The 27,503-nt window shown below is 36.4% G+C and overlaps 2 protein-coding genes across 4 annotated transcripts in view; one reads left to right on the plus strand and one right to left on the minus strand.

Annotated features, from left to right (window-relative positions):
- Positions 1-401: 401 nt before the first annotated feature.
- Positions 402-27,503, plus strand: part of letm1 (leucine zipper-EF-hand containing transmembrane protein 1) — a 209,136-nt gene continuing 182,034 nt past the window's right edge. The window contains exon 1 of the mRNA XM_072256593.1: positions 402-486. The gene's annotated coding sequence lies outside the window, so the exon portion shown is untranslated. The remainder of the gene's footprint in view (positions 487-27,503) is intronic.
- LOC140196796 (histone-lysine N-methyltransferase NSD2-like) overlaps positions 12,912-27,503 on the minus strand; it is a 107,274-nt gene continuing 92,682 nt past the window's right edge. For 2 of the 3 annotated variants that reach the window (XM_072256591.1, XM_072256590.1), the window contains exons 18-23: positions 25,174-25,443; positions 24,456-24,572; positions 23,437-23,578; positions 20,948-21,054; positions 19,437-19,638; positions 12,912-16,700 (exon numbers count right to left, since the gene is read on the minus strand). In XM_072256591.1, the coding sequence (XP_072112692.1) occupies positions 16,414-16,700; positions 19,437-19,638; positions 20,948-21,054; positions 23,437-23,578; positions 24,456-24,572; positions 25,174-25,443 (1,125 nt within the window). In that variant the 3' untranslated portion in view covers positions 12,912-16,413. The remainder of the gene's footprint in view (positions 16,701-19,436; positions 19,639-20,947; positions 21,055-23,436; positions 23,579-24,455; positions 24,573-25,173; positions 25,444-27,503) is intronic. The other variant, XM_072256592.1, reaches the window with a different exon arrangement.

Here is a 27,503-nt window from a genome sequence, read left to right on the forward strand (position 1 = left end):
GAAGACTAGGTGTAATTTTCAATTTCCTAGAAGGTTGTGGGTGGAAAATTGGAACTGGGACAGTCTGTCTCTTCCTCATAGGGGCCTGGAATGTGACTTAGAACTTAGAACATTCATACAGGGTCAAAACTAAGTTGAGATGCAGAAAAATGAGTAATTTGTTATAGACTATTTTTGCTTCATTTGTGCATGTTAATTCACAAAGTTAAATTGATTATTTACTGAATATTCTAAACAATCTCTTTTTTACTTATTTGTTTGTTTAAATTAGATTGCTGTGGAATATTTTGTAGTTATTAACTAGACTACAAATCCCAGCATACCTAGCATTGTCTGTAAGGAGCTGGGGCAGATTGGTTTAACTTCCTCTTCCTATGACAGCTGGCCTTGACTTCTGGGATGCTCTGTAATCAGCATTGAGGTACTTTTGTTTGTGGAGACATTCCTGGTTATAAGGAGGCTCACCACCAAGCTTTCAAGGAGAAGGTAATTGTTTTAAAATCTGTATCTTCTCTTTCTCTAATCTACCCACACAATTCTCCTTTTTCTTTGTTTCTTTCCATGTTTAACAAATTTTGTGGCCTTGTCCACCTTATGGCATAAGTAAACCCATCTGAACTTATACTTTATGCTTTAAAATTACTGATTTTTGCAGCATGGCTACACTGACAATAGATTTTAAATGTTCAAAAGTTAATGGACAGATTTTGCCTGGTTTATTTGAGAGGAAAACATGGTATCTGATGTTAATATTGTCTGTGATTTGGCAAAATTGAATATATCCCAGTGTACAATTTTGTCACCTGGAAACGAGGCACGATTTGAAGTTCACCTCCATTGCTGAGTTGCTAAGGTATCTATTTATGCTCAATTAGTTCCATATATACATTATATCAATATTGGGTATTTAAATTTACATTTCATTCTATTTTTCTATCCATTACCTTTGGGTGACAGCTGTTTGAATACAATTCCACAGGTGTAATACACCTGTATCTTGTTGGAAGCCAGCCGTAGGATCAGAGATCAGTCTGTATCATTCCTGGTATAGATGGACCAACTTACTACGAGGGTGATTGATAAGTTCGTGGCCTAAAGCAGAAGACGTCAATTTTAGAAAACCTAGCACATTTACACATTTATTTTTCAACATAGTCCCCTCCTACATGTATACACTTAGTCCAGCGGTCGTGGAGCAAACTGATCCCTTCTTTGTAGAAGTGGTCCGCAGCAGGGGTGATTGATAAGTTTGTGGCCTAAGGGAGAAGGAAATGAGTTATTAACTTCAAACTTTCTGCATTATCACTCAAAGAGTTGAACTGCACGTGCATGTGACAACAGCGTCTTGGACCTCCAGGTGGTCCATTGAAGGGGTGATTATAAGTTCGTGGCCTCAGGTAGAAGGAGATGAGTTATACTGCTCTTGTTACATGCATGTGCAGTTCAACTCTTGAGTTCAAGTCCTTCTACCTTAGGGCACAAACTTATCAATCACCCCTGCTGTGGACCAATTCTGGAGGTCCAAGACGCTGACTTCTACAAAGAAGGGATTCGTATGCTCCACGACCACTGGACTAAGTGTGTAAATGTAGGAAAAATAAATGTGCTAGGTTCTCTAAAATTGACTCCTTCCAGCTTAGGCTATGAAGTTATCAATCACCCCTCGTACCTATTTGATTTTAAGCAATTCATTTTTTTTAAAGAATCAGAAATTATTCTTCTTTCTGCAGATGTCACTTGACCTGCTTAATAATCCCAGCATTTGATTTTAAAAAATCAGTTATCTAGCATCTGCAGTATTTTATTTTGGATTTTTTTCTCTGATTACATAGCGTTCTGAATAGTGAATCTTTTCCTAAAAATACATTGGCAGGACATTTTTAAACAGGTGTGTGAGTGGGTCATTTAGCCCATTGAACTTGTTATTTAACAATATATTTACTTTTTTGTATCCTTTACAATCCTAAATTTGTGTCAATGACAGCTTCCTCTTAAATATTTTGTGAGAGTGCCAGATTTCCACTACTGTTTGCATGAGTGTTTTCTAATATCACAGCTGGCTAAATGGATTTTAAAGGTACAACCCCTCATTAAGGACTTCCTTACCAAAAGAAAATAATTTCTCCTGTTACCCTATTAAATACATTTTAACAGGGTGATTTTCTTTGAAGTGTCATTCAAACACCTCAATTAAACTATGTTCATGGGAATACAAGCCATTCATCCAACTCCAAAGCCACTTTTATACAGATGTCATCTAACGCATCTGCCAATTACAGCTAACCCATTAATTCTACAGATTGCTTCTAGTTTCATGTTATTTTTCTTATTGAATGCTTGCTGGAAGTACATTCAAAATATCCAGAGACACTTCCATTTCATGTAAGTTACTAACTCGAAAAACTCGATGTTCAGTAGACACCACTTGCACATAACAAATTTGATGATCTGATCAACGTACTAGTTGAAATGCTTGGTATACCTAATAATAAATTCTACTAACTTCTTCATAGCAGACATTAAACTGTCTAAAAATTGTACATCTCCTGCTATTCTGAAATGATAAGGAAAGCAACTGTTTTCATGATCAAGGGGATAATTACTGAATTCGGAAGTTTTGGAAGATCTTTGTTGTGGTTTTCTCGACCAGGTATAATACATGAATATTGAAACCATCTTGAATTTCTCCATCTGTAGTCTCTTTATTTTCTGTGTCACCTTTGTTTATTGTAAATCTATGAAATTCCTTTGAATGATTTAATTTTGGTAATTCTTTGATATTTATTTTATACTCATCAACCAATACTTTAAAAAATTGTATTGGTAGAGCTTGTAGAGCTGGCTTTACATATCTTGTTTCAGCAGATGTCATTGAGCACCTTCCTTTGTTTATCTATGGTTTCATCCATTTATGGTCTGTTCAATTTATTGCCCACTTCTGCTTTAGCAAGAGTGCCTTTTCCAAATATAAAAATATAATTTGTGATTCACCTACTGCCTCTCACATAGATTCAGTTATACAGCACAAAACAAGCCCTTCAGTCCAACTTGTTCATGCTGACAAAAAAACCTATCAACGTTAATCTGTTTGCCCAAGCCGCTCTAAACCTTTCTTGTCCGCATATCTGCTCATACATATTTTAAATGCTTTACTTGTACCTGCCTCCAGAATGTCTTCTGGTAGCTTATTCCTCATACTTGTCCCTTAGACCATCTTTAACCTCTACATTTAGGTAGACAGTGACCAGCTACCATATCTGTTTCTCATATCTTTTATAAACATATATATTATCTATACAAGGTCACCTCACAGCCTCCTGTGCTCCAGGTCTGTCCAATCTTTTCTTAATTACCTCAGGCTCTGCAGTCCAGGCAACATCTTTGTGAATCTTTTTTGCACCCTCTCTAGCTTAATTATGCCAGAACTATACATAATACATCAAATGTGAGTTAACCAACATTTTGTGCAACTGTAACTGGATGTCTCAAATCTTGTATCCACTGTCACAGCTGCTGAAGACAGGCATGCCATGTGCATTCTTCACTACATCACCACTTTCAGGCAACTATGTACTTGTACCCCTAGGGGTCTCTGTTCAACACTTGCCAGAGCTAATGGAAAATGGTACATTTCACAGTATGTTTTAATGTACATGGGATAAATAAATCAGAATTTTAATGTGGCCTGGTTTAACTTCCTAAAGTTTATTACTTAACATTTGCCGGGGTTCAATTCCAATTTGCCATTCCTTTGTCCAATTTCCCAGCCCTAGAGTCACTTAATCAAGTGGCATTGACAAAATGGAAGGAGGGTCTGGTAAACCTCTTCCTCCATTTTTTCTGTTTAAGATTTTGATATTATTCACATTTGAAGCTTTACCTCTTTTATTCTGGTCAAATCTATCTTTCATATTTTCTGCCAGGTGTATATTTCACCCGTGGTGCTGCATGTAGGAGGAAAAATTACAAAAAAAAATCTTTTCTAAAAAAAAATCAAATAAATCCTGAATTGCTGCACTATTTTAAAATTTAATATTTTGTGATTTGGTAGCAGAGCTACGAATTAAAATTAATTGCTGTATTGCTCTTCTTGTTTTTCTGAAATTTGATCATGTCCACTCAGTGAAGTTATGGTACTGCATATTAATCTTTTTTCTGATGCTGATTTTTTCCCCTTTTTTAACCACAATTCAATTAGTATCTTTGTTCCTCAATGTTGATATAACACTGTGTTGCTGGAATTGTGTGCGAACAAAGCCATAATGTATCGGTATCTTAAACAGTGGCTTCTGAGATAGCAACCAGCACACTATCATTAGGATATTTTTATCACCAATGTCCACAACTTCTATCAATTTTATTTTCCTTTGAAAACTATCTATAGATTTTGTCTTTCACCTGTGAGACAGTGAGATACAGAGGACAAGTTTCTACTTTTAATCCCTAAACTTTGCTCATCATCTGCTGACGGTGGCAATTAAGCTTTATACTACAGAAATTATATAAGGATTACATTGGTGCCTCCCACTTTCAAATCTCTTACTAACTCTTCCCTTAGTTAGTCCTGACGAAGGGTCTCGGCCTGAAACGTCGACTGTACCTCTTCCTAGAGATGCTGCCTGGCCTGCTGCGTTCACCAGCAACTTTGATGTGTTTTGGTGTTAAGAGTAGCTTACTTTGGGAGTGCTTTGGTTGGCACCTTTTAAAGAAATTCAAAATTTATGTACAACTGGGGTTAATAAATATGTAGCATAATCCTGAGATTGTTCAAATGTGTACTATTCTCAATATCTATGTAACTTAAAATAAATGATCAACATTATGTTTTCCCTCTTCATAGCTGGAGGGAAATTAGGCAGGTGGTCAGTGTGCGATTTGATTCTTCACAGTGCAATAGCTGAGACTAGTTTCAATTGCTCCACATTTGGTAGAATCTGTCCTTAAATAGAAGATAGAAATGGAAGACATTTACAAATGTTTACTTTTCATTGTTACTGTTTGTCCGAAATTATTTACTGCTGGAGTGAAATAACTTTGTCACCTGCAGTAGTTAGCTGAAGAAGAAGTCACTAACCCATGGTTCAGACAGAAAGGCACGATCACTGTAGAATTGATGTACTTTCTGCTCTTACGTGAAATGGTGAAGAGAACATAGATGGAGATCATGGGCAAAGGCTGTGAGAACTAAAACCATACTTGGTGACATAGGAGCAAATGGATTTATAATTACGTGAAGCCAAACACAGCATTGAGGGAAAACAAAAATTGTGAGGAATACACTGAAGTAAAATATTGAATACTATGTTTGAAAATGAAAATCTCCAAGATCCTGTTGAACAATTCACTAGTTGAAGGCTGAGGACAGAATATTGCAGATAAATTATATGTATTTTTTGCATCTGACTTAATTCTTCCAATTAGCGCTGAATGGGCTCCTTCCGTTCCTTTGATCTCTACAGTTTTACTGTAAGTGGTGAGAATTGTTATCGGTGCTATTTTTCTCAAGTCATATTTAAATTTCCTTGCACTAGGAAATCACAAATAAAGCAACAAATTCAGTTAAAGAATGGCCAATAGGTAAAACTGTAGCCTTTTCCAGATTATTGTCAGGTGCTTAAGATTTGGACTCAGAATGGTTGACTGAATCCTGACAGAATACCAAAGCTCAGTCAATACCTCACTGGAAATAGCAAAGAATACACACAGGTTTAGTCAAAACTAATTAACTAGAAATAACAACCAATCTTTTCATATATTCTGCATTGAAGGATTTATTACTTCTGTTTCAAATCTGAAACTTGTTGTATTCAACATTTATGAAGCAAATTTAATTGATTCTTAGATTCATATGAATTTAACAGAAGGCAGCAATTTCATCAGCCTTGAATTTGATGAGAACCCTGCCATATTCCTGATCTTCAGCTCTATGTCTAATTCTCTTTAAAAAAGTTTTGTGTCGTGGATTTCTCCCATCTTTTTCTAGGTGGACATTCCACAACTCAATAGCTGAAGGATAAGGGAAAAGTGTGAGGGTAACATTTATTTTTCTGTTGATTATTACCCTTTCACATGAGGCAATAGTTCTATTTTAATCTAAACTACTGAATATGAAATCTGTGGATAGTTCTCAACCTTCTCTGATCCTGAAGGGAAGTCTGCAATAAGATCCCACAACTGAGGTGATTGACTCCTATGTTTGGAATTATCTTTCTTGTGCTGGCTATGACCAGCCACTGGAGAGTTGTTCCCTTTATTCCCACTGCCTTCAAAAGTACTATGGTTCCTTGTCATGGTCAGTTATTCTAGCCTTTGTAATTCAGTATTCATCTCCATTTTGAACTAAAGTTGCAATGAAGCCAGGAGCTAAATGGTCCTGGTTAAAACCCAAAATCAAGCATTTATATGATATTAAGTATCACTTGAAATGATTATCAATAATAACTTCCAGCCATTTCTGATACACAACAGAATGTGCCAGTAAGTGGTCAAGTTGGATGTTTGGCTTAATGTGCTTGCTTTCTTAGATGGATACCAGCATTAGAGCTGTAATGAAACCATGATCATGTCTTTGTTGCCATAGGAGTATTGTTGACTAGTCCAGTTTCTTGAAATTGCAGCCCCTGAATCAAATTTTCTGAAAATTTGTTTCTGTAATAATGGGATTGATCCACGAGAGGGACCCAGATAGAAATTCCAGGCCAAATATGGCTGCAAATGCTGTCCTTGCTTTTGCATACAGGGCTCTACTATTGTTAAGAATAGGGATGTTCACGGATCTGCCTCTTAGTAACGTTTTAAATTGTCTACTACCATTGTGATTAGATTTGGCAGGACGGTATTTTGATTTGACGTACCGTGTGATCGTTAGCAGTAAAATGCTGTTTACTTTGTGAATTTGACTTTAGTTTAAAACATAAAAGGTTGGTGGTTCTCTTGGTATGTTTTTCTTTGTTCCACATTGTAGTAGGACTGGTTATCTGTCTCAATGAACATACAAGACTTGAAGGATATCCTCTGTAGATGGGACTTCCACCATTATTATCATGGATACATACATCTCTAATTGGTAGATTGCAGGCAAAGCAAAGTTATTCAAGACTTATAACTTGAGCAGCTAATCTCACTTTCTGCACATCTAGGTGCAGTGTTTCCACACAGAACTATGGAGTGGCAATTAACCCCTTGTTGTCACTATTGAAGATCTAATCATCAAAATATTAAATAGTAAAAATCTAGGCAACAAACCTAAACAATTTCAAGGCCTATTCTCTGAAAGACATAAATATCGTTATATTTGAACTGAAAACAATCCATGACATCAATGTAAAATAGAGCAGAAATTACCATCATGGTGTGCCAACTGCATTAATATTAACAAATTAATATTTCTATTACCTAATGATATACTCTCTGTGACATTGAACCCACATCTTGATTTTGTTTTATGTTGGCTTAATGCTCCAACTTTGACTTATCCCCTGAGCCCTTCCAAAGAACTATCTGCTGCTGGTTATTCTGTTGTTATCCAGTGAAGTGCACTCCCTGATTGTTGAAGAATAATTTTAAATTCTTCATTTTAACACTTCTGAGACATTCTATTCCTGTAACACAGTTAAGTTTTGCAATGTGGTCATATTTTACTATTAAGAACTTTGGGTAATCAAACACAATTTTACGGTTATTAGAGTGCAACAATCAAGAAAAGTTAAGATTTCCCTAAGGTTAGAATGGTAGTAAAGTTGTAGTTTAGAATTGCCATTCTCTTCTTCTTGGGCAGTCCCATGGGATTGGACTTGCTTCAATTCAAGTGCTATGGCTTTTAATTTCAATGTGAGATCCACAGACTATGTGGGAAAGAGTAGGTGGATTTGGGAAATGGTACATGCATCCTGGTGTTTACACTGGGCCTCCAAACAGATTTATTGAAAAGAATTAAGCTTCAATTCCATTATAAATGGCCTTTTTCCATTTTGACTGATAATGAGGCCAGGAATTCTGATAAGCTGGTGGGTACCTTGTGCTTTTTAAAGATGGCTTGAGATCATCCAAACAATATTTGATGAAAGAGAAAATAATGTTGGTTTGCTTATCCAGTCCAGGCGACACCATTAGTGAGATTTCTCCAGGGCTTTTGATGATTTTGCTGTAGTTGCTTTGGTCTTAAAATTGTACAGGAAGGCTGAGAATGCTGCTGTCCAGGTTATGAGCTTTGAACTGAATTTGTAGGCTACACGTTCATCATTTCTGCTAGACGGCCAAAGATTGCAATGGTCACCATGCCTGCCTTTATTGAGGATTAGCTGACAAGATTAGAGAGCTAGTCCACAATCTAATTATAGAGTTTAACTATCAGGAGGGGCAGCTTCCCCAAGGTCTCACTGTGGACTGATTTTGTCAAAGGATGGTATCGTGGAATGTAAACAGGATCACAGAAGGCCCATTCTTTCACATGTTTCAGTGAATGATCAATACATAGAATGGGTATTGAAGGAGAATTGGTACAGGATAGTTTTGATAGTAAAATCTGTTTAAACTTCAAATGGATCATGCTGCTTCTAGAAATTTAGACAATTGTCATGTTTGGCCTATTCTGGTTCTGAATTTCTATGGATGTGATCTGAGGGCAACCGTGTAAAAGCAGTAAGTAACATTCAATAGTTGTAGCACTTGAAGAGCACAGATTTATAGACATTGCCGAAAGATATCAGTGGTGAATCAGAACACTAATACCTCCAAAATTAACACAAGGTTTACAAGTGGAAATAATAAGATTACAGAATAGCATCCATCAGAGGTTAATTGAATTTCAGGCCAGGATAAGGAGAATACAGATGTTGTAATCATATTTCTAAAGTTCTAGAAAAAGGAAGACTTTCACTCCCAGTAAGGGGGTCAGAAATCAGATTATTCACCAATTTGTATAATAAAACATTCCTAAAAAGAGGGGGAAAAATAACATTTCCAAGGGTTCATTACAATTTTTTTTTAAAGTGAGTGAAGAATAACTTAAGTTTAACTAATTATGAATCTTTAAAATTCAAACTTAATCAAGCTGCAATGAATTGTCCTTGGACTATTATGGATGTCCAGAAGGCATTTGGCAAAATGCCTCCCAAGATGCTGGTTAGTTAAAGATAAACCTTAAGATCAGAATACTATTTATTGACCCAGAGAAGAAAGTAAGGAAAACCAGGAGGATGTAACTGGGGTTGCAAAAGATTGTAGTGAGGCTGCAACCTTTTAAATATAAATTACTTGGATGTTAGGAATGGAATGAATTATCCTAGTCTGAGAATGATCCTGCAAGTAATCCATTAGAAAGAGTGATAAAACAAAATTTTATCTCAATGCAGAAAGCTTTCAGTCAAATACTTAAAAATATAGAATAGGGTAGCTTCTAAATGGAGAAAAAAATAGCAGCATGTAAAATGGCCTCAATAGCCATGGAAAATTACAAAGGACAACATTAAATTAAGCTAGTTAGTTACAGCATAGAAGGTAGGCATGAATTTTTGTTTGTCATGTAGGTTGACCAACAACAGTTAATTGTAAGGGACAGGCTGAGTGAAGTTGGGAAATGTTTATTCCCACTGAGAACTCTGGATTTTTTTTGAAAAGCTGCAGTTGATTCTTTTGAGATCAATTCTTTAATACTGAGTGAATGAGTTATTTAACCATATAGCAATTACAGCACAGAAACAGGCCATCTCGGCCCTTCTAATCCATGCCATACTGAAAGATGGGTATGAGGATAAATCCAAACACTGAAGTCAGAAAACTGAAACAATTGATCCTAAGAAATGCTTGATGATCTACTTTGCACCAACAATGCAGCATTATGCCACCATAGCAGGCATTTTCTAAAATGAACATTAAACCTCACAAACAGATGATTCTATTCTGTTTGCGATTGATCTTAGATACACACTGCATATGTTGCTTGGAAACTAGGTAGTTTTTAAGGACAGACCTTTGATCCATCTCTCACCCCTGTTTACATCATTCCACTGGTGCATTTACAACTTCAAAACACTTTTCTGCCAAGTTCCTTGAAATCCATTAAAAGTTTGTTCCATCAAGTAATTCCATGAACCTGTTAAAGAAAAAAAAGAGCATTAAGAGACTCTATAATGGTCTAGCCTGTTAATTTTATTTGCAAAGTAAACATGTTAAATAATCCCTCTTTGCTGTAGCTTAATATCTGCCAAAATTATTTTGCATCTTACTTTGATTTTAACTCATTTTGTGTTATAAATGGATTAGGCTGGCACGTGGTTAGAAAGACAATGGTATGTTGGCTTTTGTAGTCCATACTAGTTGCAATAAAAGAATGTTTTGATGCAAGCTTACAGGTGCACCTATAGTACTGTACATAGCCTTGGCCCCTTACTTAGAGAGGATTTGCTTGTATTAGAGGCAGTGTAGAAAAGGAGAACCAAGTTGATTTCTGCTGTAAAGGGGATCACTTATAAAGTCGAATATAAGTCAATTACCTGGTGAAATATACTGCAGACAATTGAAAGGTGAGTTAATTGAAGGATAAAATTGATAAGGTTGAGTATGAAGATGCTTTCTCTTGTGGGGTCTCAAATGTCAGGTAGAGACATGAAGAAATTTGAGGGTTGGAAGTATTTGTAATTCTCTACCCCAAAACTGTTAAGGGAACATTATTAAATAAACTTAGGGTAGATGCATTTAAACTGTAAGGTTGGCAAGCGTCATGAGAGTGGGGAGGAAGCTTTTGAAGCCAAAGTTGAATTAGCCAGGTCTTGTCAAATGTTGGAGCAGGCTCAAAAGGTGTAATTAGCTTATTCTTTATAAAATTAATTGCTTTAATTATCTTTTTGTAAAGGAACTTTATCATATTCTCTAACTTTCCTTTTGTACCCATCTCCTTCCCATTTACTGGAACAGCAGCTCAGTGCAATTTTGCCCTCCTGTTGGCATGAATATCATCTATTCTAAGCATTCAGAAAGCCGATTAATTTTCTGCTTCAAAAATTGTTTGTGTGTGAGATGGACCATATTAAAGAAAGTTGCTAATTATTCTGAGGTCACTGTAATTTTTTCAGTAATGTAAATGGAACATGGGGCTAGCTTTATTTCTATGAATCTCGAGGGGGATTATTCAATTGACAAGCTGTACCAGTTATTCCTAGAAACTAGTCATAACAACAGCTAGGAAGTTTCTGATGTTTAGTTAATGCCCTTCAATTGTAGCCCAAAACTCAAAAATTTTTATCCATGGGGTGAATCATTATATAAAAAAACTTTTCTCCCCTGTAATAAGAGTGTTTAGTATAAAATGGAAGAAAGACCACGAGATCAACTGGTCTTCAGCATAATCCACTGCATTTCAACTACTGTGTAGGTAAACAATATAAAATGCCCACCTATGTCCTTTCAGGCAGGAAGAAAATGCGGATCTTTTAAATTTACAGTAATTGAATGAAAGACATGTTACTGGCTCAACTCAGCTCTCAATATATATTTTACCAGCTCAGACCACCTAAGAATGCAAATATAAACCAACCAAAAATGCCTACATTTCAAATTTAATCACTTTGAATTTCCCACAAAGATGAAAATATTTCTTTATTGACTATTCCTTTTTGAACCTAGTCATACAATTCTTAGTAACGGAACATTTTATCTATCTCATTAAATATTCTCTTTATCCGTTGGACTATTTTAAAGTAGCTGCATTTTTTGGACTGTGTATTTTTATTAACATGTTTTCTAAAAACCCTTTCAAGGGAATATGGTGTAAAATAAGGGAGCTGTGGTGGTGCATTGGACAGGGGGGGGCGGGGGGAGATAAAGAAAATTATTCTACATCTGTCTGGTGTGAAGGGCTTTCATCAAATCAACTTAAAACCACAACAGCTCACAATATCAAATATTAAATACCTTATGAAGATTGAAATCTGTTGTGGTCAGTATATAGTTCATCTGCCAGTGTTAACTTTCTTAAGAGTTCCAGTAGATCTAAATTACAATCAATAAATGTAGATCATCAGAAAACTTCAATTCAATTAGTGATGCAAGTTAACTACTGCTTTTATATGTACCAAAAGTATTGGCTCCTACTCTTCATTTTGAAAATAAGAGCAAAAGTACCAATTGGCAGGCTTAGTGATTTGCTGGGTACCAGAGTTGAAATGTAAAAAGTATGAAAGTGGCTCATTTGCAGTGTGTATAATCTGTGATAAACTAGAACTCTTCAGTGTAGACACTCCGATACATTATACCCGTGCCAGTTCTTTGAAAGAGCTACCTTTTCCAATATACCTGTATACTCGCAAATATTTCCTTTAATTGATTATTCTTTGATTTCTTCCTACCACACTTTCCAAGGACGTATCAATGGATTAAAATTTCCCTTTTGCACTGGTACTTCAGTCACCTTAAATTTGTCCGGTTGCTATAACCGTATTAAAAAGCTCCCTCACTACTGAGCACATTAAATCTTCCCTTATCATTCTCTACTTCTCTTCCCGTGATAGCATTTTGGAATATCTTTGCTTCCCTTCAAGGTCTTGATAGTTTTTAGAATTGGATGCATTACCTCAGTTGGAGTGTAAGCACCACTCAATATGTAGCACAATTACCTTTCAGCACTCTATCTCCTATAAAGCTAAGGACTCAATTATTTTTGAAATAGCAACTGTTCAGCTAGTTTTTTGTTTGAATTCCCAATTCTGTTCCTAAAATAATTGTAATCTTTGATTTGTGCCATCTGTCATTCACTTTTCCAAACTGCATCACTTCATAACTTTCCATAATAACTTTCTGACATATGTGCCTATTTCAATAGTTTATCTTTACCACAAGACTTGTTACTATTCATGTCATCATTTAGTACATTGTTGGTACTACAAATTCTTCTGGCTCAATTTCATTTATACCAAAAAAGGAGCAATGGTTCAGAAGGAAGGATTAAAAAACCAAATCCCATCTTTATGGTAACTTTGTACTTGGTCACGAAGTCAGACTGCTAGTTAAATGATGGGTTGCAATTCTAGGTATCCAAGTCTTTTAATACAAAACTTAAAAAATAAAATCTTGTTGACGTGTGCACAGTCAAAAGCATACAGCAGCTTCAATACGCAATGTCCCATCAATAAGATTATGAATTCAAGACATGTAATTGTTACCTGGTTGATTTAAACATGTACAGATGAGTTGAAGAAATTATACCATAACCCTTTCTAAATAAACCAATTCTTAATTTCAATTTTGCAAAATGATCAGTTGTAAGTTTCAATAACTGGTGAAGTCAAGTATGTGAAAGTGAAATTAGATCAAGGCAGTAATTTGAACTGCATGCAATAAACTGGCATCCTATTTTAGTGGCAGTAGCTATGAGTGGATTTTGTGCATTGGACAAAGTATCACCCAGTATCACCTACAGTGAAAGTGAATTTGAAGTCATTTTTCAGCCCACAGTTGACTATGTAAGATGTATCACAATCAAAATTCCTATCTCTACTCTAATTCCCCCCGCCCCCATATACTGACCTTGACATAGTGAAGAATCCCAAAATGGTAGAAGTTGACTGCCTATCTCCTGACTGTTGTCATTTGTGAAATCCAAGACTGATATTGGGTACTTCATCCACACATAAAGAAGGCCATAAACCCAATTTAAGCACCTATTCCAGAAGTCTGATATTATTAATTCCTAAAAACTGGGCTTCATTGTACCTATTTTTATACCCATAAAATGTAGAGACTTGCAAGGCCTTCCTGTGTATTTACCCTCTGCTCTTATGGGAATCTAATATTTCTCCTCAGCAGACAGGTGACAGCAATAGCTTACTACTTGAACTCAACAATCAAGCCATTTTAATACCTGAGCAAAAAAAAAACAGAGAAATCGTATTGGTAACTACTCAGTGCATTACCCATGATTCACATTTGCCCAAATTTTCCATCCACTATGAATAGATGATTTCAGGTCTGCTTCTCATGCCAATTGCACATGCACACTTTTAACCATATATTTAGATATTGCACATTATGGCCAATGATGATCAATGTATCTTTGACATTAGGCTTATTAATCGGCTTAGGTTTAAGGGCATTGTCTCTAGTTTTCAAGTGCCTTGGAACCTGGTTCAGGTTGCTCTGTTGGAGTCACTAGGGAATCCTAGGACAGCAGAGTCCATTTTTGTGGCACAATAGATAGTGGGACACTTTTATTCCAAAACAATCAAGTACCCTGTAAATTAACTCCAATCAATTCACTCACAGCTGGATTCAAATTAGAAGTACCCATTTCAAACATCTTATTCATACCTCCTTCACCCAGAACTTGAAACTATTTTATGGGTATAAGCTAAATTCTACCCATTGAGCTTGCTATATATAAATGCAGCACTTAATTCTCAAGATTTAAATTTACTTACTACAAGTCAGTATGTACTGAGTATAAACATTTGCTACGCACATAGGGACTTAAAAGATTTCCTAGAAATTAAACCCTTGGGCAGTATTGCTAAATATGCTATATGGTCAAATTAGCATGTTCTACTCTGCCTCCAGAATTCATTCTATTCAATGCAATGGAATTAATTTCAAAGGCAGAATACAATGTGTTGACAATAGCAAGTTGTATATTACAATCAGAGGCTAATTTCCAGGTACACATTTGTACAACATAGTTATAACACATGTAGCCCCTCACAAGTGAGGGGCATAATTTGAAATTATTTCCAAAGGCATAGAAAATGAAATTCATTAGGTTGTCAGCTGAAAAGTGAACAATACCACTGAGTTCAAAAGTCAGAATCTGTTTGAATAATTTTGGCTGGATTTCTGATTAATCATTTTGCTAAACTGCACCATGCCAATTATTTTCCCCTTAATCTTATTATTTCATTGCATTAGGAACTTCTCAGTAATTAATGTAAAAAAATGTTCATCTACACAAATGGAAAAGTAGCTTTTCAACATCTGAATTATGATACAAAATTTTACTGGTGTTACGGCAGTGTACTAATCTCCCTGAAGCATGCAGAGTTAAGCAGGGAAAAATTCTATTTCCTAATAACCTGATATTCTGTGTGAACTAGTAATAGAGGCTTCAGCTCTGATTTTGAAGATTTAGATTATGTGCTCAGTGAATCCAAACATCATGATGTAAACTGTAGTAAGAGAAAGAATATCTGCACTGATGCAAGATGACATAATATCGCAGGAATGGGAAATCACACTCAGTGAGATGAAAACCTGCTCTACCATCATTCAGTCATGAAACACATTTTACTCTCACACCAACCCCATGAATTTCATTTACCATCCCTTAAGGTATTCTCAATATGAGTAACCACTGCTACTGAATGAAGACACAGGATAACATTATTGACAATATTCTAATCACACAATAAGATACATTTAAAGCTAACACGACATTCTTTGTTGACACCTGGGATAAATAAACGTAACCACTTAATCTAAAGCCCTCCAATGTGTAATGGACTACTCTTGGACCTTTGCTGGAGCTACAGTGTTATGGGAATAGATGGTGTATAAAATGTTAAAACTATTAAGATCAAATTCTGCAAACAATGCCTTGGACAACGTGAAGTTAAATGTTACGTGTCTTGAATCTATATGCAGTTGGTATCTTTATGCTGTGATGTTGCAAGGACAAAAGTTTAAAAGATAATGGAACCTCTAAAGGATGAACAAGAATGAAAACAAGAGGTAACACATGAACACTAATCTAAACATTTTCAATTAAAGTGAACATGGTCCACAGTTTGGTACATATCTGACTAAACAGAACTTGTATTTGCTGTTATTATAGTTGGTTTAAATAAAAAAACTGACTAGAAATTTTCCAGTAAAAGACCCTCAACTGCTGCATTTACTGGCCGCAGTAATACAGTTTCAGTCCCTGTGGTCACACATTTAACAGTTCAAAAGCCCTGAAGATACTTTAAAATGTTGAACATGAGTGATTATGCACTGCAATAATGACCATCAGGGTTACAAAAGGTACTGAACTATCAATGTAAACTACACTAACGCATATAAACACAATGAAGAGCAACTAATAGTGTCATTTTAAGTATCATATTGATAACACAATGATTCATAAATGCTATTAATCTCTAGTTTCAATACCAATTTGTATTTTGATCTTTAATTTTTTTCTCCTATTTTCATTGTTCAATAGGAGGAAGATTCCCAGTGTTAATGTAATGCTGTGTAGTTTTGCTGTGCTGGTTGCTGAGTTATGTAGCCACAGTTTTAAGTTATCAGTGCAGATGCAGTTAGGAACTGCTGGAGATGGCTCAGTGGAATCAAGAATGTCCTTTCCTGCAAAGAGTTCTTGTGTGACAATCTGTGAAGAATGTCATTGGTAGTATACATCAATCAACAGTGTCTACAGTTCAAGTAAATTCACTGTGCTTTGTTTACTGGTGTACGATTGCTGGTTTTGGGGTTCTTGGACTCCAATTTAACTGTCTCATTCGGAGAAGGATAGATGTCCAGGTTTTTGCATCGTTCGAGAGGTTCCGCCATGTTGCAGTGGTCATGTTCGCAGCAGCAAGCAAGTCCATCTAACGTGGACTTGAACATTGTACCTTCCTCGTGATCCTTACAGAAAGAGTTGGGGCAAAATTGGCAAAACACAACAGAGGGCTTTCCACAGACATCACAGTGGTGCCATGGGCATTCCCACTTTCCTAAAAAAGATTAAAATATATTAGTCATGTTGCACTGATTAACAGCAATAGATTAAAAAAAATTAATGCTTATTTCCAGTTTTATTATCTCACATACACTTAGACATCCATTCTGCTTTAACGTTCATTTCAACTCAAAATCATGTACATTAATTTATTTTCCCTATCACACAGATTAGTCAGAATAGAAGGTGTGAGCTCTATCTAAACAGCTGTTTAATAAAAATACTAGTTTTAAATTTTGTACTTGCCAAATGACCTTGCAACCACCATTATTCCTTCTCTATTATTCAAATGACAGAAATTTCTTTACTATCCCATCTGATCCTCTCACATATTAACATTTCTGATCAACCTTTTAAGTTTCATAAAATAAACCTTAGTTTACATATTTTTCCCCTGTCATTTAGCCCTTACTCTACATTTCCAATAAGCTTTCACTTCTCTGCCACCCTCCATTCCCCAAATGAGGTGTAATGCATTAAAGTGCCACTCAACATTCCAGATATTTTCTGTCTTAATCCACGATTTTCTCTTTTGATCCCCAGATGTTTTCCCTCACCATCGAGGGACCTTGTTTTATTCTTTTAAGCACTAAGTAACTTCATATTTGCTTATTTGACAACCAATTTACCATCTTTTATCCACAGTACCTATAATGCTGCCCATCACTGAGTCATGTCAGATCTGAATATCTAACCTTACAAAGTGCTATCCACGTAAGTATGGGTGAATAATTGAGATCCTTTAGGGCACAGCTTGTCACACACTGCCATTATCTCTAAATTCTAGTCATTCAGCCTATTTCTTAGCCAATGGTTTGCTCTCAATTAAACCAATAGTCTCTTACAACGTGCAAGAAATTTCAAACAACTGTTTAAGAACAATTCAGCAATCAAGAAAACATGTCAGTCCCCAAGTGCTTTAAGGGATAGAGTTCAGAACTGATACATCACAGTCCATCAAATCCATAGAGGAACTCAGTAGAGAATGCTAAAGATTGGCATGACGCAAAGTTGCAAAACATTAAAGCAGCCCATTGACTGGAGAGATGCTGGTAGCCTGGAACCTGATCAACACTGCAGCTACATTTTTTTTTAACATGTTTAACAAATCAGAACAGTGGAGGGCAAGCAGGGAGACTTGAAAACTATCTGTATATCAGTTCAGCAAATAGCAGTGAATACAAATTCAGGAAGATCACATCTAATTAACCAACTGCCTTGGAGTATTTTAAGAAAGTGACATCTTAAATGAACTATGGTGTGTTCTGCAGTTAGCAAACCACTTTCAGATGATGTTTGTCAAAGTACCACAAGGAAAATCAACGGATTAAGTGTTGGATATTCAGTTACATCCTTTGTAATTGTTTAAGAAACTGGATGAAGAAAACAGAATAGCTAATTGTTCAAGGATATAGGCTGTGTATGAAAAGAATTGTGGGGTTTTCATTACCAAAATATAAGAACGGTAAAATTGTTGCACATGCAAAAACTGAGAAACGTGTATTTAATGAATAAATGCTGAAATAACAGAGGATAAAGTTAAAAGAGACACAGGTAGGTTTACTTTTCAACATAATCTAATAAATCACCTATCAACATGTCTAATACTGTCACATCACAGCAGAAGGGAAAAAAAATTGACAAGCCCATATCTTGATCAGCAAGTCCCTTTTATGTGAAAACAAGCAATCTATTTTAAGTAACAAATCAGTGTACGAGTATACAAGCTAATCGAGAAGTCATAGTAGAGAGGGTACAAAGGAACTCATTTTAGCTTTGGAAAGTGGCATTGGAGTGGTGATCTCATTCTGATAAGCACATCACTGGGACTGATAGTCATATATTCATGATGGTATACAAGGGTTTGAATGATCTCTGCTGTAAGATTCCATGAACTAAAAGAATAGTGGAACTGCGCAACGGGCAAGAGTAGCAAGAATAGTGGTGAAGATCACTTATCATGTAAACTCTAGGAAGACTAGCAGGATTTAAAAAGGTAACAAATGGTCAATACTTTATGCACTACATTAAAAGCATAAATAAATGAGTGTATAATGAACTCTGACCAATTTTTGATAAGCTTGTAGATGTCTTTTGGTCATAAAAACGGTTGTAAGATTGGTCAGTTTAAATGGTGCTTGAAAAGTGGGATCGCAATCCAAAGAAATCCCTAATTATGTACATGTTACAATAATTACCCATTTTTCCCTATTCAAGAGAATTTATAATGTTGATTTAAATTTATTAACTCGTGACCTAGCAACCAACAAGATTTTATTCCGCATTAGCAGAATTGTTTTGTTGTTTATCCTTTCACCACTCTTATTAACGAGTGAAGGACTTTTCATCCACCACTTTTTCTATCATCCTAAATTGATTGCAGCACAGAAATGCAAAATTCTAAAGGTGCAAATCAACACCATTACTTTAGGGTATCTCTCCAAGTGCCTTGTGAGAAAAACAATGTTTTCTAATCATTAACCTTAATTAATACTTGCTACCAGAAACAAATGTTATTCAAAAGTCTGCATAATGTACCAGTCTGGGTAAAGTTACTATTCAAAAGGTTTGTGCAGTTGATTAATCTGTTGTTCTGATAACTTTGTATGTATTTTGGACGTGATAACCTTCACCTTGTTAACATAATCAAACCTTTCCACAATATTTTAAGCGGCAAATAAATAGTGAATGTATACAAGTTTGAAATCTTCAAAGAACTCAAACTTCATACCAAATGGAGGCTTTGTAAGACTAAGGCAGGACAAATGATATGCCTTTGAACATGCTTTTCTATCACACAGTACAAGCTCCCCTCCATCTCTGCAGCGGAAACATTCATCCTCATGTGCTTTTTTGCCTTCATTCTTTGACTTGCGTTTTCTAATTTTCTTTTTCCGCCTTTTTCCTTTATCATCTGAACCATTGCTTGCATTCTAAAATTAAAAATAAATGTTTAGCTTAGATCTGTGTTCTAATTTTATATATAGAATTCAGAAACAACAGTATCACAACAACGCAGGTCATTTAATATCATTATGCATTTCTATTAAATCCATATTTACCATTACTTGATGCAACAAAAAGCCAGCATTTTATGGGAGGGGTTAGTCCATGGCATCATTTGTTAGAATAATGAGATTAGAAAATTCAAAGTGAACAAAAATTGGTCAGGTTTCTCAAATCTAACCTCCTCCAAATGTTAGTGAATACATGCATGCATTGGCAATGTAAAATAAGCAAAGTTATAGTCTGTAGTATTCAGCTAGGCATTTACAAAAAACTGGACAGAGCTGTCACAGATGTTCCTCTGAATGCAGGCAATACATCATACAGTGTATATAGAACAGCACAGCATCCTATAGGCCCTTCAGCTCACAATATTAATTACTTCCTCCGGTAGTTCTAATTTCTTCACAGTATTACTTAATTAGAAATTAACTGAATCAACAATCCGTTTTTGTGCTGTCATGTTGTAAATTAGTGGAGCACAAAAGGAATTGGTGCCTACTGATCAGTCTTTGCAACATACATCAAATGTTTTGGACAAATAGGCTGTATTAATTTCTAAGTTTGGATGCAAAAACCAAATTAGATGGGAAAGTAAACTGTTACCAATACTTAGACAGTGGGTACAAAATTAGGACAGTGAGAAGTTATGTAGGGAAGTGTGAAATATTGTTGTCCTTTGGTAGGTAAAAAACAGGAAATAAACATAGAAACATAGAAAATAGGTGCAGGAGTAGGCCATTCGGCCCTTCGAGCCTGCACCGCCATTTATTATGATCATGGCTGATCATCCAACTTAGAACCCCGCCCCAGCCTTCCCTCCATACCCCCTGACCCCCATAGCCACAAGAGCCATATCTAACTCCCTCTTAAATATAGCCAATGAACTGGCCTCAACTGTTTCCTGTGGCAGAGAGTTCCACGGACAGAGAAATAAGAATTCCACAGACAGAGAAATAAGAATTTCTCTTTTCTGTGAATGCAGATGTTGTTGTATTCACTGGATAACTAGCCTTCTCATTTTGCAAATAAATTCAAACACATACCAACATGCCATTATAACAGCAAATGCTATGCTATTCTTTATTTCAAAAAGATGTGAGTATAAAAGTAATTCTCGACAATAATTTTCACAACATGCAGTTCTGGTCTCCTTTTAGGTAGTTGGTAAAATACAGCATCATCATTGTTGTTTTTTCCCCCAAATGTAATTCTTGGATACGATGATATTCTTACCTTGGGTCTGACCCCTAGGAAACCACTACAGTTTGGTGCACCACACCTGCATACTGTCTTCTCATTGCCAAGGCAATCTAGGTTATAATTAAAGGTGAGTTCAGTCCCTATGGGATAAAAGCAAGAATCATGACACAAACTGGCTTTACTGTTAGCAACCCTACTAACAGTAATGCAAATAATTTAAGGATTTTCTTAACAACTTATTGAATTCGCCCAAGTAAATTATTACAGTAACAGCGACAAAATGGATAACTGCAAACCTCTAGTAACCTGGCAGTATAACCTGTTATTTATGTGATGCATCTTATTCCTATCAACAAACAAATGAAATATCACCAATTTCTCAAAAAAGCAGAAGTGGAGAGAAATATAATCAAGTTAAGACCATTCAAACATGAAGGAAAAATGTCAGTCCAGAAAAATTTTTGGCAACATTTTGGCAAAGACCAGACATACTTGACAAAATGTAACATTTTCTCACTCCAATCTATCTTGAAAATGCAGAACAAATCCAATCTAAGCAAGTCTTAATAATAAGTGAGGGTAGATGTTGTCAAAGTTGACATTAAGTGTTACAAATATTTGTTTTCAGCTTCTTAATCTGTTTACTACACCCCTTTACATCCTTGATCCAATGAGAAGATGTGAAATTCAGGAATGAGTTAAGTGACATCCTTGACATCAAGGCAGCATTGAACCAATGAACTCCTGTGAATAATATTGGGAACAAACTTTCCACCTATGGTTGTCAAACTTAATTTGCGACGAAAGGTTTTGTTGTTTAAGACCAATGATCTCTACTACTACTACTACGTCTACTCAGACCTAGGGGGCCGGCGTCGGGCACAATGACGGACTCTCCACTTCTCCCTCTCCCTCATCAGTGCATTCAGTTCATCTACGTTAGTCGCGTCGCTGTCTTCTAGTAGCATGTTGACCATAGTCTTGGGAGGGTGCCCAGGGTTCATCCTCCTGTGCTTGGACTCCCATATGATGACTAGGCTGGCAGGTAGCTCGGGGTGGCGTAGACAGTGCCCCGCTAGTTGCAGTCTTCTTGCCTCGATTTTAGTGGAGAGCATCGGTAGGTTGTTATAGAGCTCAACGTTCGTCATGTGCTGTTGCCAACTCACATCAAGAGCCATACGAAGCATTAATATATAGCAACCATCCAGAGACTTTCAATCGACTTGGTGAGTGTCCACGTCTCGCATCCGTACGTGAGAATGGACTCTATGACTGTCATGAAGATCCTCTTTTTAAGCCCTCTGGTCAGGTTCGATTTCCAGATTTCCTTCATGTTGTTCATAGCCCTCCACGCCAGCGCCTTCCGTATCTTTATGTCCTTCTCCGAACTCATCATTCTTGACCCGAGGTACTTGTAGTCAAAGACTTTCTTAATGGTATCATTCTCTACGGTTTTGAGAGTACATCACTTGCAAAGTATTGCTGTAAGAGCCCCTATCATTAAGGGTTCAGTCACCTTCAGCTGCTTCATCAGTGACCTTTCTTTGTCATACAGTAAGTAGCATGGATATTCATTGATAATTGCCAGGATCAATTCCATTTACAATGAACCAGAATCTAACCTTGAGCAATATTTAAGCTTGGATTATTTAAGTACTTCCTGGGGCACAAATGACTAATTAGAATATAAGGAAACTGACCACCTCCACGTAGCATTCAAAAGCCACATTCACAAGCCAATGTTGAATCAACATCAGCATCCTGGAAGATCACCACTAATGAGATATATATCTGAGGCAAACCCATAAACACGAAGATTATGGAGGGGATGCTGGGCATTTGAAAGCAAACAATTCAATTGATTCTCCAAACTCTACCATTTGAGGAATCAGTTAGGATTGCCTAACTGAAAACAGTTCCAACAAATTTGTTCACCAGTGCCAAGGACAAAGCAACCCATTAACTGGCATCTATTTACCACGAATACCAGAAAAGCAACAGTATGGATTAAAGACTATACAGACCATCAAATCTTTACTTTCTCTACCCAAGAGCAATCCAGTTAGTCTAGTCCCCTTGCTCCCTAAAATTATAACATTTCAGGTTAAACAGATCTATAGTTTTTCCAATTTAGGGAGAGAGAAAAACTAGGGGCCATAAATACATAAATTATGTCTAATAAATAATACATAATTAAATAAAACAATTTAACAAGTGTTAAGAATATGGAACTTGTTTCTGCATAAAGTTCGTTAAGTTAACTGGATAAATGAATCTGGGAGAAGAGAATAGAAGGATATGGTGACTGGGTGAGAAAGGATGGGTAGGTGGGATACCTTTGTGTGGAGAATGAATACCAAGGGAGATCAGCTGAACTCAATAATCTATTTTAGTATTGCTAATACAGTTTATTCAATGCTCCCCCCCCCCCCCAAATAGATCAAAGGTTTAAAATGGACCTGTGTTACAAAACTGGCATGGCTGTTTATGTTTACAAGGAAATTTTCAACATTCTCTATTACCTGCTGAAATATCACAGAGAGAAAACAACCCAACTCGAGTGTCTCCATTCACTGTCCACTTTTGTGTCTCACAATTGGGTTGGCAACTGTGGTTCATGAAGCGACAATAATTCCCTTTAGGCCCAGCATCTATTATTCGATCCTGAAACAGACAACAGTGTTACATTTATAAGTCTGTCATAGAAGTTACAGTACATTTGAGAAAAGTGGTTTATTTTGAAGAGCTGTAATTAGGCCTGAGACAGGATAGCTAAAACATAGTGCATTGTGATTTATCATGAAAAATGCTTTATGTATGCAAGTACATTCTGTCCCAGCTGACTGCCTTCTGGCAACATGGCATTACAGTAACATTACTAAAACCCAACAGATTTTATTCTTTAAGGATTATCATTTTTTTTAAAAAAAGGATTTATATATGTGCAAAACAGTTAATATATTCCGATATTACACAATTCCTTCAAGTCACTGAATATAACAGCTTTGAAAAAGTATAAGATAATGTTATATACATTGAAGTTTTCCTTTCAAGGAATGCTGATAATGATTGGCTCAAAGGTAAATTTCTTTGTGATTGTTTGCAATCTCTATTTTAGTACCAAAACCAAAGGATGTAGGCAAAGATTTAGATGGTGATGCACTTTTCAAACGTTGACAAGATAATCACATTCAGAAATTTGCAGAGGAAAGGGAAATTAGTTTTAAAAGCTGCAGTGAAAATGGAAGAAAATAATGAATTCTAAACCATAGCACTATACTGACTTGAAATTACTTAGAATTAAATATATTATTGTGACTCATTTCAATCCGTGCGAGTATTGAAATCCAGTGTATGGCAGTGAGCAAGTTGCAGGTAATCTATCAAAGTGGTCTGTATGAAACCATTTACTGATTATTAAAGTACATTCAAAATATTTTTATATATATATAAAAAAACAAACTATTAAAAAGTGGTACTCTAGAACTGACCAGGCCTTGCTTTCAAATCACCTGGAAAGGTTAACCAGTGTAAGATTTACCTTGTCAATAGTGAGCATGTAGAAATTGGCAATGTTATGTTCTTGTGCAAACCGTATTCTTGCTCTGCATTCATCTTCATCTATTACCTCTCCCACATATTCATTAACAAACATTCCCTGTATTGGACAGAACATTTAGAATTAGAACAAAGGAAGATAGCAATTAGAATTGGACTCCATCCACTAATGCAGTCAAACTTGTCCCTAAACTGAAAGTCAAGACAGTGATGTAGCAGTTACAGCAACTCGGGGTTTGACTTGACCTCTGCTTCAGTGCAGATTTGTACGTTGCTGTGTGGGTTTGCTTTACTTAGGCTTTCTCACAGATCTCAAATTTATGCTGGTAGAGTAACAGTAAACTTCTTCTGGTACTAGTGGATGGCAAGTGAATCAAAGGGGTGACAGGCATGTGAGAGGGAATAGAGGTGGAACACTATGCAGGGCATCAAGACTTATGGGAATAATTTGAGTGCTAGTATAAACTGAATGGGTCAAGTAGGAGCCTCCTGCATCATACAAAAACATGACAAATAATTCATGTTTATGTTTATATTTTATATGTCAATATCTAAGATATACTAGTAGAGGCATTGGAATTAAGCTTCATATTGTCCAGATTCTCAACTAATAAGTAGATTATTCAATCACATGAAGAGCTACTCAAGCAACTACCAAAATTGATTATTAAAATATGAAAAGTATCATTCTAACAACTTACTTTCTTTATGTCAGTCTTTGTAATGAGACCCCAGCCTTTTCCAGCAGTTTTGACAACCTGTGACTCAGGATACTGCCTTTTGCTAAAACACTGGTTTTGGCATCGTGCACCAGCTGGGCATACAGCAGGATGACATTCGTACATTAACATTCTGTTCAGGCACTCTGAATCCAGACCGCAAGGATGATCATCAGTTGGTTTACAGTTGCATCTCGAGATTTCTGAAATATCAGCTGTGTAAATTTGTGCTTTGCCAAATGGCTTATTGACCTTTAAAGAAAGAATAGATTTTAAAAACTTTGAACACAGATTGGACTAATTTAAACTTAAAATGCTTACTTAATTTTTTATAGCCTGTGAATTAATGCACATCATGCAACACTTAATAAATTTTACAAGTTAAAAAAAATAGAATTTGTAATTCATGGCATGGGTATATGATGGCAGGAGTGTGAGGTAATATTGGAGAAAATTATTATTTAAGTGGAAAGAATACAATTTAGAAAACTGCAGAGATTGACTTGAAATGCAGATTTTAAAAAATTGTCATTTTCATTCACAGAGAACTAATGAAGCTTAAAATATGAATACATACAAAAATAAACTAAAAATTGATGGATATTTGAAATGGCTCCCATCAAGCACAACATTCAGAATTTACCAATAACTTGCTAAAACATAGATGGCATTTACAAACACAAGATATCAGGTGGATGAGAAAGTATAGCCTGAGACAAGTGAAGGAGAAATATTCAACCAACTATGTCAAGTAACCTTCAGGAAAACTGACACATGTATCTTTAAAACAAAATTCATTCACATATTCCAAGTAGCTAGTCACAGGTACATGTACTATTCTGGACTCTTACTCAGATATTTTGTTATTAAATCAACTTTAAGCAGCCTATAACAAAATTATTGGCTGATTGTCAAAAAGAACTCAAATTGAAAGGCTTAGGTTCAGTTTTGCAACTTATATCCTGCACATGCAAACAACAAATCTTAGGGACACAAGCAGCAAGACCCATACAGAAGGTCAGGCAGCGCCCGTAGAAAGAGCTCAGCAAGTCAAGCAGCAGCTATTGAGGGAAAGGAATAATTAATTATTCAGGTGGAGACTATATCAGGACTGAGTATGGAAAGAAGGTAGCCAGTGTTAAGAGGGCGAGGAGGCTGCAAGGAGGGTGAGACAAGAGCCAAAGGCAATAGTTGGACTGAGAAGTGGTGAGGAATGATGCCAGTTGGGGGAAGGGGAGGAGTGGAGTTGAAAGACAAGCACTGATGATTGATAGCCAGAAGCAGACCAGGAAAAGGAAAATAAAGGGTAGGCAGTAGATGGAGACAGAGGCTGCAGACAAAAGGCTACAAGTGCTGAATCTGATAAATATGGAAGGTGATAATGAGTTGGGCTGATGGGAAAGGGAACTAATGAGAGAAGTGCATGGGTAGTAGGTGAAGGAAAACAAATGGGAGGACCAGGAGTGGAGGGAGAGTAGGAGAGTACTGTATAAAGCTTGCATGAAATTGGAAAATTCAAGAATTCAGTGATCATATTATTGGGTTATAAACTACCCAGGTGGAATACGAGGTGCTGTTCTTCTAGTTTGATTTTGGTCTCACTTGACATTGTAGAAGGCAGAAGGCAGAAGACAGAAGACAGACAGATCACAGTGGGAATAGGAAAAGAACTGAAGTGACATACAAACTGGAGCACAGGTTGTGCAATGTGGACAAAGCACAGATGGCAGCACGGTAGTGTAGTGGTTAGCACAAAGCTTTACAGTCCAGGTGACCAGGGTTCAATTCCCACCGCTGCCTGTAAGGTTTTAGTACATTCACCCCATGACAGCATGGGTTTTCTCCCACAGTCCAAAGACATACCAGTCAGTAGGTTAATTGGCCAGTGATTAGGCTGGGATTAAATTGGGGATTTGCTGGGTGGCGTGGCTCGAAGGGCCAGTAAAACATATTCCGTGCTGGACCTCAATTATGGAAACTGGTTGCCTAGTCTGCACTGTAGAGGAGGTCACAGTAGATGAGGTTGAAGACCCACCTGACTCTATATGACCATGTTCCCTCACCCCTCCTTTGCCTGTTTATCACCTACTGACTTTAGTTTCACCCCTTCCTCTCTTCTCTTGATTCTGGCTACCATCCCTCTCTTTTCATTCAGGGTCTTGGCCTGAAACACTGATAATTCCTTTTCCTTTGTAAATGCTGTTTGATCCACTGACTTCCTTCAGCAGTTATTTTTGTACAAGATCAATCAGATCTCTTCCTCTCCGTTCATCATTGCCCCTAAATTGTAAATTTTCTCACCTTAAATTAGA

This window comes from Mobula birostris, chromosome 4, assembly GCF_030028105.1.
Source record: "Mobula birostris isolate sMobBir1 chromosome 4, sMobBir1.hap1, whole genome shotgun sequence".
Lineage (NCBI taxonomy): Eukaryota > Metazoa > Chordata > Chondrichthyes > Myliobatiformes > Myliobatidae > Mobula > Mobula birostris.